The 18,988-nt window shown below is 37.3% G+C and overlaps 1 protein-coding gene across 4 annotated transcripts in view; it reads left to right on the forward strand.

Annotated features, from left to right (window-relative positions):
- Positions 1 to 18,988, forward strand: part of khdrbs2.L (KH domain containing, RNA binding, signal transduction associated 2 L homeolog) — a 141,882-nt gene that overhangs the window by 24,264 nt on the left and 98,630 nt on the right. For all 4 annotated transcript variants that reach the window (XR_005961313.1, XR_005961314.1, XR_005961315.1 and 1 more), the window contains exon 2: positions 8,975 to 9,102. Coding sequence is in view for 1 of the 4 variants with exons in the window: in XM_041563158.1 (XP_041419092.1) it covers positions 8,975 to 9,102 (128 nt within the window). In the remaining 3 variants the exon portion in view is untranslated. The remainder of the gene's footprint in view (positions 1 to 8,974; positions 9,103 to 18,988) is intronic.

An 18,988-nucleotide genomic window follows, 5' to 3' on the forward strand; every position in this document is an offset into this window, starting at 1 on the left:
GTTTGCAAATGTTTTGGTTTGCGCCAATGCGTAGTGGCAATTTCTTGAGAAAAACATCTCTCATTGTTAGCCTTGCTCGCGGTGCATCAGTGGCGGGGGGCCCAGAGGCAGCAGCACCGGTGGGCAAAGCATTAAACTGTAATATTAACACAGTGCTTCATTTTACTAGAAAACTTGTCATAAAACAAATGTGTGAGGAAATATGGAAATAAACGTATTATGTAATATACTGTATATCTTATACATAAGTAATTAATTCAAAGGCTCATTTACAAACACATGTGCAGTTTGGCAAGTACAATTTCAGACGCCACTTATGTTTTTACCCACAAATCAGCATCCCCCCCCCATAATTCTAATTGAAATTGCAATTTTAAATTGAAAATGACATCTTTGCCTGATTCTTTAGTACTTTAGCAGAACAAAACAGACAAAAATTGCTTGACATTATATTTTTAAGGGGCAGTATACCTCTTGTTCAACATGAATGCAACCAATAGAGATTGTGCTGAGCATACTAGTGCTTATAGTTAGTGATGAGTGAACTTGTCCCCAGTAACGTAACTATCCATATGCGATTTTTACTGCAGCTTCAAGTGGTGAGCGAGCTGCCGGTCCAATCACACCCCCTGCTCTCCCGGTAGTCCCACCACTGCTTGTCCCGTTTCATTGGAAAAATTACAAAACTGCCAAAAAACGGCATTTAAATGGGTGTTTTTTTCTCAAGTTTTCCTCTCCCCACAACAAATGAGGAGTAATAAACGTAGCAATAATTATAAATTTGTATTCTTACAGAGCATTTGTTTTTTTTGATGAGGTCAGTGATCCCCATTTGAAAGCTGAAAACAGTCAGAAGATAAAACATCAGAAAATATGGGCAACAGTGGGGTAAATAGTAGGGATGCATCGAATCCAGGATTCGGTTCAGGGTTTGGCCAGGATTCGGCCTTTTTTCAGCAGGATTTGGCCAAATCCTTATGCCTGGCCGAACCGAATCCAAATCCTAATTTGCATATGCAAAATAGGGGTGGGGAGGAAAATCACATTACTTTTTGTCACAAAACAAGGAAGTAAAAAATGTTTTCCCCTTCCCACCACTAATTTGCATATGCAAATTATGATTCGGATTCAGTTCGGTATTCGGCCGAATCTTTCGTGAAGGATTCAGCGGTTCGGCCGAATCCAAAATAGTGGATTCGGTGCATCCCTAGTAAATATTTGTAATTGCTATGCATTGGGCTTGTTCTGTCTAAAATTAAAATCTAGAACCCCTAGAAACATTGCAATCCTATAAAGTAATGTACCCCCTAATGTAAAATATCAGGATAATAAATATTAGGATAATATATGTCACTGGGGATCATATAAAGTGTATACAGGTCATGGAACTTCAAGGTGACAATATTATTTTATCCTACAATATAATATATCCTCGTATTTTTTATATTGTTATAGGATCTCTAATCCAGAAACCCATTATGCTGAATGCTTTGATTACAGGAAGGCCATCTTCCATTTTATCCAAATAATTCTAATTTTTAAAAACTGATTTTCTTTTTCTCTGTAATAATACAACAATATTTTGTACCTAATGGTTACTATGCTGCAAGGCAAAACAATCCTATTGGGTTTATTTAATGTTTAAATGATTTTCAGCAGACTTAAGGAACAGAGATCCAAATTATGGAAAGATCCCTTACCTGGAAAATACTAGATCCCAAGCATTCCAAATTATAGATCATAAACATGTAATACACAAGTTTCTGTAATCATGTGAATTAAATTACCGTATATACTCGAGTATAAGCCGTCCCGAGTATAAGCCGAGGTACCTAATTTTACCTCCAAAAACTGGGAAAGCTTATTGACTCGAGTATAAGCCGAGGGTGAGAAATGCAGCAGCTTCTGGTAAGTTTCAATCAAAAAATTGAGGGTTTCTGCTCCCATTGGAAGTGCCGGCGTCTCGTTTTTGGATGCCGGCGACCATTCTTGGATGCCAGCGAATATTCTTGGAGACTATTCTTAGACGCCGGCGACTATTCTTGGAGGCCGGCGACTATTCTTAGACGCCGGCGACTATTCTTTGCGTCGTGATTGCGCTTGACCCGAGTATAAGCGAGGGAGAGTTTTTCAGCATATTTTTGGGGCTGAAAAACTCGGCTTATACTCGAGTATATACGGTAGATCACAAAGCACTGATTGTAATGGCTGACATCACAAAGCACTATTTATCATTTACATGATATAAATTTGTTTATTATAGAATAATATATAATATTTTAAATATGTTCATATACATAGTGATGTAACAGAAGGATTACGAGGTTACAGCTGGTTGCCTTAATCATTCTGTATAGAAAAGAAGGAGGATTCTCTCAGTGTATGTGATCAAGACTTAAATAAAGCTTTCAATTACATAAGGAAGTTGAAAGGTTAAAGGAAAGAAATTGAATTACATGCTCATGGTCATAGCCTGTGTGAATACTACAGACAAATGTTAATCCTTAGAGATTTTAGAATTACTAATGTTGCTAAAGGGACTATTAGAAGAAAGGATAAAGATTTTTGCTGTAAATGGTGTTCAATATTAAACAGAGCCTGGCTGGTTTTAGCTATAGAACAAAACTGTAAGCAGTTATCTCAATTTGATCAAAACAGAATTGGAAATAAATAAAAAGCACTCATTTATGAACGCATGTGCAGCATGTTTTCCCACAATTCCAGCATCATTGCAGCCTGAGTTGCACCTAATGCATCAAAATAAAAACCAATTGCGGGCGTCTTGACGATTCAAGCCAAGCTTATTACTAAATTAGAGAAATCAAATATTTCGAGAAATCAAACAATAGAGAAAATCAAATATCTGTAAAGTACTATGGCCACCAAAAGCCCTCCATTGTGTGGGTTCTTTTATATAAGTTATAACACTGTAAATGTTGCCAGCAACGTTTGTGTTGTTGCCCTGACAAAGACCCGGCACAGAAATAAATACATTTATTGAGTACAGATTTGCTTTTGCATTTTTCTCATATAGTACCATTTTGAACACCATTTATTTTGACTTTTATGTACACAACCATAAGTTCAGGGTGTAAAGGTGCGTGTACCATGTTGAGGTTTGAACCAATTGTTAGAGGATCTTGCTTCACATTCACCTCCCTTTTCATACATGATATTACAGTATCTTCTGCTGATACATTGGGAAGGTAGATCATTTGGGCATTTATTTCTTATAGATTTAGATCTGACCTACAGCTTGCAATTCCAACCACAAGAAAGACTTTTGACTTGATTTGTCTTCACGCAGATTAATGGCCCACCATTAATAAACTGGAAATAAGTATAACCATCAAAGTGAACTAGTGAAGTAATGCTTACCTGGCTGATGTTGATACCTCCTTTCTTGTGGCCTGCAGATAAGCTGGACTCCTTTACAGTCGAATTATCTATTGAACACATTACTGCAAATTCTGGTACTTAAGTTAAAGACATCCAAACTGTTCCTCCACCTGAGGTGCAGGATAACAAATCTTGCACTGTGTTTGGAGGGTAACAAGATTTCTCCTTTCCCCTGTGGCTCTTAAGGATTGTTTTTTTTTTTTTTTAAATAATTTTGTTTCCCCCATTCAGATTGCAGGGTCTGTAAGCCCTCACCTCCATTTGAGGAAACAATTTTGAAGTGATACAAGTATGGGACCTGTTATCCAGAATCCTTGGGTTTTCCAGATAATGTATCTTTACTTAATTTGGAAATTCATACCTTAAGTCTACTAGAAAACCATGTAAACATATAATAAACCAAATAGGCTGGTTTTGCTTCCAGTAAGGATCAATTATCAGGCTCAGATTTCCCTCTTTGGCGCCCATAAGCTGCATGGTTCGGCAAGTGCTCAGTAGTGTTGGGGAGCTGCGGTCCCCAGTGTTCCTTAGAATGCAGCTGGGGGCATGCTGCCCTAGGCCTGGACTTTTGTGGCCTTGCCACAAATCGGAGCCTATTAATCATATCTTAGTTTGGATCAGGTTCAAGGTACAGTTTTATTAGAGAAAAAGGAAAACATTTTTTTTAAAATTTGGATTAGTTGGATAAAATGGAGTCTATGGGAGGTGGTCGTTTAGGGTATTTAAAACATATCACTTGTATTTTATCGAGTGTAAAAACACTTGTAAAAATGCACATTACTTTGATCCACAGCTTATAACTTCAACCATAGAAAAACTTGTGATTACTTTATTTTGCTCATTAATGCATAACAATCAAAGTGAACTGAGCAGTGCTTCATTGTTACCTAGCAACAGTTGATACCTCCTGTACCTCCTTTCAGGGGCTGCTACTCAAATTCCGTGCAGTATATTAAATGCTTTACAGAATAGCGTAATTGTTAGCTATGACCCAGGGCTACCAACCCTGAACTCAGTCGGAGGAATTTTTACATATGTGCAGCGTTGACCCAGTGAGGTCACTGTACATGTGCAGAAAGCCCCCGCTGATGTCACTGGGTACTCATTGCGCATGCACAAAGATCCTTCATCTGAGTAAGGGGAAAATTAACAAAACCGGGGGATTGCCATATGGTGACAGGAGACAGGAGGGGTGGGCAACTAAAAAGGATAACTCTAGGGAAAACAAGGGGATATGAAAGTGATGTATGTATGACCGTCAGCTGTATTTTAGGTCTCCAAACATTTTGAAGAGATAATGTTTTTCACTACATTGCATTTTTGTGCATGTTGAATAAATAAATGGATGCCGCATTGGATTGGAAGAAATTTAAAAATGGCACCTTATGAGACACATCCATACTAAATTTATAGGCAGACATCTTAAAGGGCACCTGTTACAGCATGTTTTAACAGAACCTGCACTTCAGCTGGGGAAATAATACTATTTTTGCCAGAAAATGCTCATTAGTTTTATCCAGCCACACCAGCTGGGAGACCACCTATCCCTTATGTGCATAATGAGTGTTGTGGAGCACTTGCTTATTATGAGAATGCATGTGCTCCAACATGGCCACCCTTTTAATGCTGGTGGCATAGCACTCACTAAGCTCATTTTGCTGTGTCCTCTATTAGGGGCAAATTCTCTAAGCGCCGTAAATTCGCCAGTGACGGCTTTGCAGCCATCGCAACACTTCGCCAGGCGTAAATTTGCTTACGACAACGCCAATTCCCTAAAGTGTGAAGTTGCATCCAGGATGCAGAACGCTGGCGAATTTTCACTAGCGTTACTTTGGCAACCAAAGGCGCAGATGCGCTAGCATTGCCAAATTTGCATATGGCTGGAAATGATAAAGTTACATGGACGTATATGATTCAGCAAATACATTACATTACACAAGTCCAGGGAACCTTAATAAATAAAATAGAGTTGTTATAATGTCCTACACATGAGCCCACTGTATAGTTACTGTAATGTTGGAAACTGTATAGTTATGTTAGAAAATGTAGGGGGGAACCCGGTTACCCATAAAAAAAAAATTTACGGACCTTTGCAGGCTATCACTCTGAAAAAAGGAAAAGACACCAGTGTTTTTGGGACTTAGAAAAATTTTGCACTAAAAATTGAGGAAGTCCCATGCACTCTATTGCACTTTGCCTGGTCTGAGCTGAAAAAGGCATCTGGCAAATGAGGTAACGTTCAGTAAAATCTGCATCTTAGTGAATTTGCGGAGTTACGTCAGTTTGTCAGAGAGAAAATTTGCCTGGCGTTAGAGTGCAAAGCAATGCTAGCCTCTATCTCCTTCACTTACGAAGTGACACCTGCGCCCATTAGGGAATCTGAGAAATTCAGAAATTACGTCATGCTGGTGAATTTTCGCTAGCATTAGTCACTTCACCCTTTAGGGAATCTGCCCTCTTGCCTGCACCACCAGTGGGGAATATCATTTTGCTATGATAGATGCCCTTTAAGAAGCAGCAGGGTTCTTTTATTGCTGATAGGCTAGATACCAGGTATGGTATCTTTACTTGCTGATACACATTTCCCTTATTGCCAGTTATTAATAGGAAGGAAAAAGTACAAAAATAGAAAGGCTGGTGTTTATTTATGTCCAAGATGGCATCCCTTAATATAGATTGATTTCTTCACATTCAGTCAGGTGTGTTAATTGGCAAAGGCTTATTTATATTGCAGCAGATTCACTTGTAATAGATTTACACGCATACACAGTATAGCTCTCTTTTGATGAAAAACTCTATATACACTGCTGTGTTACATGTTGGGGGTTATATAAAGAAAGTATTACAGGTATAGAACCTGTTATCCAGAATGCCTGGGACCTGCGCTTTTGCAGATAATGGGTCTTTCGGTAATTTGGATCTTAATACATTAATCTACTAGAAAATCCACTAAGCATTAAACAAACCCAACAGGCTGGTTTTGCTTTCAATAAGGATTAATTATATCTTAGTTGCGATCAAGTACAATGTACTGTTGTATTATTACAGAGAAAAAGGAAATCATTTTAAAAAATTTGGTCTATTTGGATAGAATGGAGTCTATGGGAAATGGCCTTTCTGTAATTCAGAGCTTTCTGGATAACTGGTTTAGGAATAACTGATCCCATACCTGTTTATTATTTCCTTTCAACAGATGTCATAATGATAACGTTTTCTGTGACTACATATATATACAGAAGATATCTACAGTGTTTTCCCCCAGAATTTCACAGACATTGCGGACACTAGTGATGGGCGAATTTATTTATTATTCGGCTGCAAATTTGCCCGTTTCGCCGCCAGCGAATAAATTAGTGAAAAATTTACCGGGAAATTCGCCGCCGCCCATTTTGACACCAGTGTCAAAATCGCTGTTTTGAGAATTTTATGCCAGTTGTGCGAATTTCGCAGGAAATTCGAGAAATTCGTGCGAAGTGAAACAGAACAAGTTCGCCCATCACTAGCGGACAACCATTATATAACATGTGCTGCAACTTGCATTTAATTGACTAATTAAGGATGAATATTTTAAATTGGTACAATTCTCTGGACAAAAGTTACCGGTATTTATATGTGTTGCCAATACTTGCTAAGGGAACCCTGTAAGTAACACAAGTGTTATTTGCAAGAATTTTTTGAGCTTGAAAGATGTTGCAAGTCATCAGAGCAGGCTGAACAGTAAGGAGCATGCATAGGAGCAGAATTGATGATCATAGCAAGTGTGTATCATTTTTACTATTTTAAAAACTTGAAAAAAAACCCTTAAAACTAAACAAGTATGCAGTTTAGTTCTTTGTACATACTATATTCTTTCATTTTCATGTTATGTTTAACATTTATAAAGCCATTGCTTTCAGTCTGTTTCAGTGTCTTTTTCTAGTATAGATATTTTTGTAGCATATATGATTTTGGAATTCCTATCCCAGGAAACCATAAGGACTGTCACTTGCCTCAAGAATAAGTCTGTGAGCAAATCTAAACGATTTTTTTCTCATGCAGAATAGGCTTTGATAATTGTATCTTCTATGGTTTGATAAAATTGGTGAAATATTGTCTTTTAACTATTTCAGGCTCAGAGGAAGCAACTTATGAGGCAAAAATCCTTCCTCTCCATGTTCTTCCTTTAAAGGGGTTATTCACCTTAACTTTTAGTATTATGTAGAGGGTGATATTCTGAGACAATTTGCAATTGGTTTTCATTGTATATTATTTTTGGTTATTGAGTTATTTTGCAATTTTGCAATTTCAGCAATCTGGTTGCTAGGATCCACATTACCCTAGCAACCATGCATTGATTTGAATAGGAGACTGGAAACTAGGAAAGGCGCTGAATAGAAAGATGAGTAATAAAAAGTAGCAGCAATAATACATTTGTAGCTTGACAGAGCATTTGTTTTTAGATGGGGTCAGTGACCCCTATTTGAAAGCTGGAAAGAGACAGAAGAAGAAGGCAAATAATGAAAAAAATATAAAAATATATAAATAATGAAGACCAATTGAAAAGCTGCTTAGAATTGGCCATTCTATAACATACTAAAAGTTAAGTTAAAGGTAAACCACCCCTTTAATCGTAAAGGAAAGGAAGCCCCATTTGCTCTGCAGAGGTAAATGAGTTGTGTGCTATGCCAAGTTATTTTCTTATGATGCCCCGGTGATTCAGTAGCAAATGGAATGAAATGATGGATTTCATAATGATTTTGCATAATGTGTATCCTGTATCTTTGGATCATCCACAAAGAGCAGTACTCTCTATGGACAAGCTAAACAAACATTGTGGAATATGCATGAGAACACACCTGCGGGCAGATTTATCAAGGGTTGAATTTCGAGGGTTAAAAAACCCTCGAATTCGACCCTCGAAGTAAAATCCATTCGAATTTGAATATCAAATTCGAAGAACTTTAGCGCAAATGGTTCAATTGAACGATCGGATAAAAATAGTTCGATCGAACGATAAAATCCTTCGAATTGAACTTTTCGAACGATTTTAAGCGATCGATCGAAGGATTTTTATTCGACCAAAAAAACTTAGAAAAGTGCTGTGGAATGTCCCCATAGGCTAACATTGGACTTCGGTAGCTTTAATTTGGCGAAGTATGAAGTCGAAGTTTTTTTTAAAGAGACAGTACTTCGATTATCGAATGGTCGAACGATTTTTACTTTGAATCGTTCGAATCATTCGTTTTGATCGAATTCGACCAATTCGATGGTCGAAGTACCCAAAAAATTACTTCGAAATTGGAATATTTTTTGATTCGAACTATTCACTCGAGCTTAGTAAATCTGCCCCCTAATATTTTTTTACAAGGATAACTAAATCTTAACAGAAAAATAGGATAGAAATTTCTGGATGAGGGTTTTGCAAAGGTTAACTTAATGCCATTATTACAGGCTTGTTTACTAATCATCCATGTGCTGACATTAAAAAATATTATGCAATAAAACCCAAGAGCAATGAAAGTTACATTTTAATAGGTGATATTTGTTGTGCTGTAATTCAATTGTTTATATGCTTTTTTTTGTACTTTTTTTACAGAGATTGTAAAATTTCAAGATTCAGAGGGAAACAAAGAAGATGGGGAAAAGAAATACTTAGACATAATCAGCAACAAAAACATAAAGCTTTCAGAAAGAGTACTAATACCTGTTAAACAGTATCCCAAGGTAATACACTTTCTTCCATACCAGAAAATACCAGAAACTTTCAAGCCAGAACATTTACTAGGTAGGAGAATGTTATCGTACCATAATTTCCTGTATGTATTATTTATACAGATTTAAGTAATACTATATTAGTACTTCCAGAGGTCAAGGGGAAGCTAAAATACATTTTCATTGATAGACAGCAACAACTTTTTGAAAATGTTTTGTTCCTGTATGTTGATGATAAAGATGATGATGATGACGATGGTGATGATTATTATTATTGATAATAATAATCATCTTTATCATCATCATTATGATTAATATGCTTCCCTTCAAGGTGACATTTTAAATATTTAATTTTTTTTTAATATCAGGGTTCTTGGCAACAGGAGAGCAAAATCACAAGACTATGTAAATACCTAGATATTGTTGTCATAGTAAAAATGGCAATAACATTGTAGCCTCGTGGTCAATCTAATGCAGCATTTTAAAATTCTTGATTGGTTAAGAAAAATTGAAAAGGAAAGACCAGTATTTACAAAGGAAAAAACTACCAAGAGAATTATGGGTACAAATGGTCTATATTTAGTTGAACATCTGCAATGTGTTTTTCAAATGTTTTTATCAGCTTGCTAAAGTTGCTATACTCTGCATTTCTATGTGTATTTATAAATATACATACGTATATATCACCCATAGTCTTAACTCAAACTTGATCAACCTTTGATGAAAGCTTATCTTAAATTTCCTATAATATGTCTTCTATAAGATTTCTTGTTAATGAAAAGGCTTGTTAGAAGGCCAGGCCAGGGCCGGCTTTATACATATGGGCCCCTAGGTCGGGCCACTTGTTGCCCCCTCTACCCGTCCACCTTCCCCTTCATATGCAGCTGTCCTTTCCACAAAGCGGGGCCTGAATCAGGCATGGCACATTTGCATAGCTCTGATAAATATAATTATGTCTGTTTCAGACCCACTATCAACAATAATAGATATAATAAATGTATCTCTAAACACACTAATGAAACAAAACTCTTTGCAAGATAACTGATTGTAAGTTATTGAATTGTTTGATTTGGACATAGCAGAGAATACTTGTGAGATCCGTTGTGTTGCCTTTGGCTTTAGTTATTTGTACAAATGCCATATAATCACTCATTTAATATAGCAGTATTATAGCAGTCATGAAACTTCTGTCCTATATTACTCTTGGAGGTGATAGACCCCCGCAGTTAGTTATTGTCTGCTTCTTAATCATGTGACAACATAATTATATATAAGTAAGGCAATAGGAAATTGAGCAGGGAATTTTTACTCTCACTATGAGCTTTACCCTAATAATTGCTCCCAACGTGACCTCTAATCCGCAGGGGGTGAGCCCTTGCAACTGTGTGGAGGTAGGGTATAATACACTGTAATCAGTGCTATTAATAAAGAATGGGTGCCGCTGGTTCTTTGAACAATAACTGAATTGATTTATTTAGAACAAATCCACATCAGAGGATAGAGCAATAGTACACACAATAGTCATTGAGCAGTCTGTACATACTTACAAATGAAGATCATTGGTGGCACAACTCTTCTGTAGAACTTGAGAGAAGGGTGTATGTAATCCACCCAGAGTTTCTCCTGTTTCCTCTGGCACTTCTTAGTAGAACCCAGGTGGGAGTCTATCTAGTCCCTATAACCTGTCTCTGATTACATGATTAGGCAACAATTCCCTTTGGATATAATCCCTTCTAGTACTCCTCAGTGGAGACAAAAACTGCTAATCTAGGTCTGGCTTTCTGTCCTAGAGAGACTTGTAACAGAATCTAGCTACCCTTTACTAGTCCTGCACTAACGATGGCTCCACAGGAGACTCTGATCCACTTAAGAGAGTCTCAGGCAAAACCCTCTGACAAAAAGCCCTGGGACCACATGGCTCAGTCATAATATATTATTACATAGTGCAACCTAGTGGCCCACCTTGGGATAGATAGGGTTCATGCTTTGACCCAGGAAGGGAAAAATTACTCCCTCCATTAGACTAAGGGCCCCTGTAACGGATAAACCTTAGGGGAATGCACTATAAATGGTGAATACATTTATCAGCCCCCTACACATACAAAATAAATTCCGACAGCAACATGGGAAGGCTAAATTTTCTGTCATATTACTTGCACTGCAGAAATATCTTGTATTTCTGGTGGAGACAAAATTTTAATATGCTATGTCAGCAGACACTTCTGTAAACTGCTGCTATCACAGCCTCGTCACGCTAACCCCATAGAATAGGAGTACTGTGCTGCTTCACATGGCTCAACACTTAAATGAACAGTTCAGTGTAAAAATAAAAACTGGGTAAATAGATAGTATCTGCAAAATAAAAACTGTTTCTCATACAGTTAGTTAGCCAAAAATGTCATGTATAAAGGCTGGAGTGAGCGGATGTGTAACATAATAGCCAGAACACTACTTCCTGCTTTTCATCGCTCTAACTCTGAGTTAGTCAGCAAATTGAAGGTGCGCTACATGGGACATACCTGTTCAGTGAGTTTGCAATTGATCCTCAACATGCAGCTCAGATTCAAAAGCAACAGTTATGACCCATGTGCCCCCCCCCTCAAGTCACTGTTTGGTTACTGCCTGGTAAACAATCAGTGGAAATCAAGAGAGCTGCAAAGCAGGAAGTAATGTTCTGGCTATTTTGTTACACATCCAGTCACTCCAGCCTTTATACACTGATTAACTATATTAGAAACATTTTTTTATTTTGCAGATCTATTTACCCAGTTTTTATTTTTACACTGACCAATTCCTTTAAGCAGAAACAACCTGCACATTGCCACTTTATTTCTGGGTTTCTCCGGTGCAGTCCTCCTCCTCCAAATCTTAGTCTTAGCACATACACAGTCTAGAGCAAAACAGCAGTCCAGTGTAGGGTTGCCATCTTTGACTTTCATAAAAACGAAACAAGGGGACAGGGTGATGACATCGGGGAAGAGCATGACATATGAGGGTTTGGTTATAATATTTGGGGGCATGTTTGTGCCTCATGTGGTTTTTTGATATTAGAGTTGGTTATCGGCCACATTATTGTTAGGGATTCACGAGGCTGAAGCCCGAACAGGCAGTTGTGACCAGAACAGCCCTAAGAAAAACCAAACTGTTTGGATTAAAAACCGAACAGGTGGCAACCTTAGTCCAATGCCTTTGCAACAAATACATCTTATTTTCCTCCTGAATTGTTCATGTATGTTATGTATGGAGTAATGTATCTCATACATACTGCCATTTTGTATATTCTATGATCAGACTTTTCAGCAACTTTTGTGTCTAGGAATTTTAACAATTGTTCTCATCAATCAAAAACAGAATATGGAGCTCAGAAAGGACATGTCAAGAGTGTACCCAGTAATGTATTCATATTTAGATGGTTATCTGCAGAAAGCCGTACTCCCACGATATTCAAGCTGTGCTACTCCATAAGGTCAAGCAGCCCCAATATATAATTATCCAGGTATCTACTTACTAGACAAATCATATGCATAGTGTATCTTTAAAATGTTATCAGTTCTGTACCTCTTCTCGGTAATCCATCTTGAAACAGAATAAAATAGCACAATACATATACATCGGATCTACAGTTATATAGAGCTAAAGAACAAATACTAGAACCCATACACCCAAATGAAGAATTGCATACATTCCCAATTGACCATACTGTCTTTCATAGGGAATTCAGGTCAGGGCTAAAGTGTATGAATTGCTCGTTTTCTAGGAGTGTTACATTATGATATAAATGTTCTGTCCATTCTGCCTGTAAATTCCCCATAAGTCATTACAAAAGGTTTATCTCTTTTGATATGTTCATCCTGCATTGGACATGTTCAGTCTCCAAGTAACAATACTAAACTGTAAAATCATTTGCCCTGACAGTTTTGTATCTAGGGAAACTGATGATCTGAAAAAGTGTGTAAATTAGTGGGAATAGGTGAAATAAAGATCACTATATCATGGAGATATGTGTCTGGAGTGTTGCCTTTACAGGTGGCTGGCTTATTGAAAAGTAAATAAATCTTAAACACATTTGTAAGACAGAAGTAACTGGCTTAATATGGCTGAACTGGAATATAATTTGATACCAAGAAAAAGGATGAAACCAAGAAAATATTTACTATTATGATTTACTACCATTTTTGCTAGAGTTCCTTTTCATAAGGAATATGTTTCTGAACATTTAAATGAGTAATGCTCATTTATGAACACAACGGCAAGTGGGGTGTACTAAAATAGCATGAAAAGTAATATATTTGAGCTCATATATGCTCCATGTGTACTTGCAGAGCTCGCTAAATGCACCCACCCAATCTGCTCTGATGTTATGTGCAAGTGCACATATAAATGCAATACTCACTGCTAAACTGCTCAAACACAGTAACTCCCAGCAACTGAATGATAAGTTATCAGATCACCTTTCCAAAAGCTACAACCTGTTCTGAGAATTGCAGTTCAGCAACTGAAGGTCCAGGGGAAATAGTGCACTTCATGTAATCATTTGCTCAAGAATGTTTATCCAGCTTCCTTACTTCGGGTTGTAATCATTATTCTGCTAAAAGGATATATCATAAGGGCAGCATTGCCGGAAGTGATTCTTTTCTAAACTTCAGTAACTTCGCTGACAAATTACAAGCAACTCTCTTTCCATACCTAGTCATCAACTGATTATGGAGCAGGGAGCTGCGTTTTCAAGTCTTGTAGCATTGTTTGTAATCCATCATGCACGCATTTTATTATCACTTAGGGGCACATTTACTAAGCTTGAGTGAATTATTAGAATAAAAAAAACTTCTAATTTCGAAGTTTTTTCTTGGCTACTTCGACCATCGAACGATTCGAACTAAAAATCGTTCGACTATTCGACCATTCGATAGTCGAAGTACTGTCTCTTTAGCAGAAACTTCGACCACCTACTTTGCCACCTAAAACCTACCGAGGTACAACCGAGGTCCCCATAGGCTTTCCTGGCAATTTGGGATCGAAGGAAAATCGTTCGATCGATGGATTAAAATCCTTCGAATCATTAATCGATTTTTCCTACGATCGTTCAAATGAACTAATTGCGGTAAATCCTTCGACTTCGATATTCAAAGTCGAAGGATTTTACTTTGACAGCCGAATATCGAGGGTTAATTAACCCTCGATATTCGACTAATAGTAAATGTGCGCCTAAATATTGCATGCTTTAGACATTGAGATGGAGTCAATCTCTATCTATGTGGAGTCCATATCTATCTATCTGCGGTAAATCCTTCGACTTCGATATTCAAAGTCAAAGGATTTTACTTCGACGGCCGAATATCGAGGGTTAATTAACCCTCGATATTCGACCAATAGTAAATGTGCCCCTAAATATTGCATGCTTTAGACATTGAGATGGAGTCAATCTCTATCTATGTGGAGTCCATCTCTCTCTCTCTCTCTCTCTCTCTCTCTCTCTCTCTCTCTCTCTCTCTCGCTCTCTCGCTCTCTCTCTCTCTCTCTCTCGTCATTTTAGGACCCAGAAACATTTTAGATAATGCAACGCAGCATAAGATATTACTTCATGAATAGAAAACACCCTATTCATCATAAGTTGATAGCATTGCACATGTATTATTTATCATTTATGGAAGGCAGAGCCTTCTCTCATGTTACATCTACTCATATTGCTTACTGTTATTTACTGTTCCGTATAGGATAATGGCAGCTGAGATGCAGTATTTATATTAAATATATTCTGTGCAAGGCATTCATGAGCTAGTATTTTTATGAATATGTTTAAAGGCTAAGTATTACTCTAAAGCTGGCCATACATGGACCAATATTTGACCAAAAGGTAGTCTGTTCTACTGATTTTTGGCCTTGCATCAAAATTTGAGCTGTTAATGAGGCCCTCTCCTGATCAGTCTGCAGTGTCGGACTGGGACACCAGGGGCCCAACATAAAACCTTAGACCAGGGGCCCATCAAAGAACCCTAGACCAGGGGCCCACTCTCAGTATTATTATTATTCTTCTCCTCACTCAACCTCTATTCTCCTATTCTTTATTCTTTACATACTATAATCTATTATTCCATATATTTAACCTGTTTGTTCTGGAAAAAATATGAAATAGCCATGAAATAGGCAAATCTTTAGCAGCTCAAGGGCCCCCTGACACCTGGGACCACCAGGAGTTTTCCTTGTATCCCGGTGGGCCAGTCCAACACTGTCTGTCTGCATAAGCTCCATCAAGATCTATTTGATGGCTTGAGGTAGCTATATTAGCAAAGATCAGCTTTTTTTACTAGATGGTAGGAGTTTTACCAGTTAGGTGTAAGGAGTTGTTTAGATAGCTGTAGTCAGTCATAGCTACCAGTAAAATCATCTGGTAGGTGAGACGGAATCGTTTGTGTGTGAATAAACTTTAACCTCCATGTAGACCAGAACAAATGTTCTTTGTACTATTTCACATAGCTGGTTGCTCACACTTTTATATGATGCTACTGCAATTATAAGGGGCCCATTTAAGATTGCTCAACCCGATGTGAGGGTTTTGTGCTGAAAAAAGCTTTCATATGTTTGTCCACATTGGTTTTTGGCCTCAGGTGTGCATCCACAATCCCCCCTAGTTTCACATTGGCTTTTGTAACTAAGAAAAATTTTGCTAGCTTTCGATCTTCATTTTTTAACCTTGTTTTGTGATTTTTCAGTTGTTTAGCTTTTTATTTAGCAGCTTTCCCATTTAATATTTTAGCAGCTATCTTATTTACCCCAACAACCAGGCAGTGGTTTATATGAAAGACTGGAATATGATTAGAAGAGTGAGTGAATAAGAACAGAAGTAATAAAAAATAACAATAGCAAAATAAAATTGTAGCGTCATGGTTTTTTGGCTGCTGGGGTCACTGACCCCCATTTAAAAGCTGGAAATAGGTAGAAGAGGAAGGCAGTTAATTCAAAAACTATTAAAAAAGGAAATGAAGATCAGTGGTAAAGTTGCTATTAATAGGACATTCTATAACATACTAAAAAGTTAATGAGAAGGTAAACAACTTATTTAAACATATAGGAAAATGTAATGATTGAAAACCCTGTTTAATCTGAGCAGTTTTACCTGTACATATTTTATATAAGTTTTACAAACCTGTATCTACTCATCCTATATCTGTCATCAGAAAAAGAATGAGCATTTATTTAGTATGTTCCAGAGCGCAATGTATGTTATATAACCTTACAGTGAAGGTCCTAGACATTTTTTTGTTATTTGTTTTTATTTTGCTTGCACCTAAAAGTCTCCAGATGTGCAGTAGTCGGATTTCAACAATGTTGAAGAAAGTTAAATGAAAGCATTCGGGGTGTAACTACCAGAGGAGGAGGGGTTGTGTGACATCATTGGGACATGCTACTCCAGTGGGGCCTGTCAGGAGACCTATATTACTGAGGACGGAATTCACTGAAGCCAAGAAATAGTCCCATAGTGCTGCAGGGCTCAGAGCTGTGAGATGATTACACGTGGTTGAATGGAAGCAATGAAAAGTCCAATATGAACATTTTGTAAGCCTTTATAGCAACTGGTCAACGCCACAGCGTGAGTTAGGCCGAGCGCTGGCGATTTCTTTCTGTGTTTTGTTTACAAATTTTAGCCATATATTCTCACCCCTCCTCTCAATAACAAAAAGGCAATTGTCGTTATTGAATGCATATTTATTTATAACATTTATGCATTGTTATGGTATCTAAACATCCACACGAAACACTTTGTTTATTGAAAATACTAAACTATTTTCAATAAACAGTTTAAAACCTAGAAAAAGATTTTAGCCAAATTTTGCCTATAGCTGCCATTCAGCCTTTAAAACAGGGCATCCCTTTCAGGTGTATGTTAATTGGCTGGGGCTAAAAAGCTCCTTGCTTTTTCACTATAGCCCTGAGTTAAGGGGAAGTGTATCATGGTCTTATTACTCAGTCATATTGTTTACTGGGGGCCTTGATTTTAAATGCTCTACAAAGGAAGGTAATTATTCACAGGTGTATGTTTGTTGGCTGGGGCTTAAAAGCCCCCTGCTTTCCCACTAGAGCTTCTGAGCTACGAGTAAGTGCACATTGTTCTTACTACTCAGTCACATTGGTTGCTGGGGGACTTGATTTTAAAAGCACTACAAACTTAGAATGCTCATATATAGTGTAGGACTCGCGTACAATGAGGGGCCTTGACGTGGCACGTGAGCTTACATATTTTGGCCAAAGTATGGTACTAAAACCTAATTTTTTGTAAAAATAATTTTTAAAGGCAAATTGTGCGCTGACACTTTTTCTCCTTTTTCTTGTAAGCCTTTAGTTATACCTATATGTAGGAAAATATCTATTTTTTGAAGTGCAAATTGTAACGGTAGGGTGAAATTAATAATTTATATGCTGTACCAGATATTCCACAATTACTCAGTGTGCCTCACAATAAGATAGTGTAGTAAATAGATATAGTTATGGGGTAAATCTTTTGAAATGAAGCATAACAAAGTGGTGTAAATGTGCTACTTATATTGGCTAACTAAGATAATAATCACACAAGCTTTAGAAACATCTCGGTTCCTTTTTTAAGATCTTTGAAAATCTCTAAAAAAAATAAAATTAAAATGAGGTGCCTGATTATTTATAATATAATTATTGTCTAATGGAGCTGACTACCAGATTTTATCTTGATCCTCTAAGGAAAATGTTAAAAAATATAGCCCCAGTGATGTTCTATCTCTGAACTGGAATGCCCATGACCTTGCGAGACACTATCATTATTTAATTTGTTTCCACTCTTCGGTCAACTGTGCCTTATCATTTTATAAATTATTAGTTAGATGAGATCCTCAGCAAAATCCTCCCAGTGTTCCCAAATAGCTTGTTTTTGAAATATTAGAATGTCCTCTTATTTTAAAGACATTGGCCCTCCTCGATTCATTGTGACACAAAAAAGATAAGCATGGAGGGTGCGGACAGTTCTTTAAATAATCCAGGACATTTTGATAGCTGGCTGGTGTTAAGAAGGTTTACTTTGTACTCCCAACTGTTGATGGTTTTTTTTTTTATGTTTTCAAGTTAATAATCCTGATGCCACACTGATCAGGAAATGGTAAAATCATGTTCAGCAATATTTGCAGAATTGATGTAATGGATCTATTGTCAGATCATGAAAATAAAGTCTGCAGAATTGACATAATGGAGTTATTGTCAGATCATGAAAATAACCTGCTGCTTTGTTTCTTGAGTGGTCTCGCCACACCCATCCATTCTTCTTAAAAATACATCTAACACATGTAATGGACTGTTAGGTTTATAGAATTTCAGTCGTGCACATAAAACTGTCAAGAATAAAAAAGGTTCATTAAAACATGTTCACTTATTTAGGTCAATATTTTACAAGAAAGGAGAACAATGTGCCACTATCATGCTACTGAAAATATGTGTTTAATGGAGTACTAGAAAAATTATGTGAAAATAATTTACAAATACAAGAACAAATTGCTGGCTTCTAATCTCTAATGGACCAACTTGACAATAAATTTGTGTGCTTGCTACTCCTAATCACTTTAACCAATTTAAACAAATCGAGTATAACACTCTTCGATTACGATTAAAGTAGCAAGCAACCAAACGGTAATCCTCACCGCATGGAACAGGATGGCCTGGGTGTCCAAACCCCAGGCCCTTCACTTGCAACGAAAACGATTCTACTTCAAATATACAGCTTAGCTTGGCACTCACCACGTCTGTCTGATGGCCCGGGTGCCGTGCCCCGAACCCGTAGCTTAGGCGAAACCAATCCTCAGAAATGAATATGCACGCACTCCTGCAGCCGTGAAAATTGAGGTAAAAAGTGTAGCTTTATTTCTTCATGTTAAAAGCAGCG

The sequence above is a fragment of the Xenopus laevis genome, chromosome 5L, assembly GCF_017654675.1.
Source record: "Xenopus laevis strain J_2021 chromosome 5L, Xenopus_laevis_v10.1, whole genome shotgun sequence".
NCBI lineage: Eukaryota > Metazoa > Chordata > Amphibia > Anura > Pipidae > Xenopus > Xenopus laevis.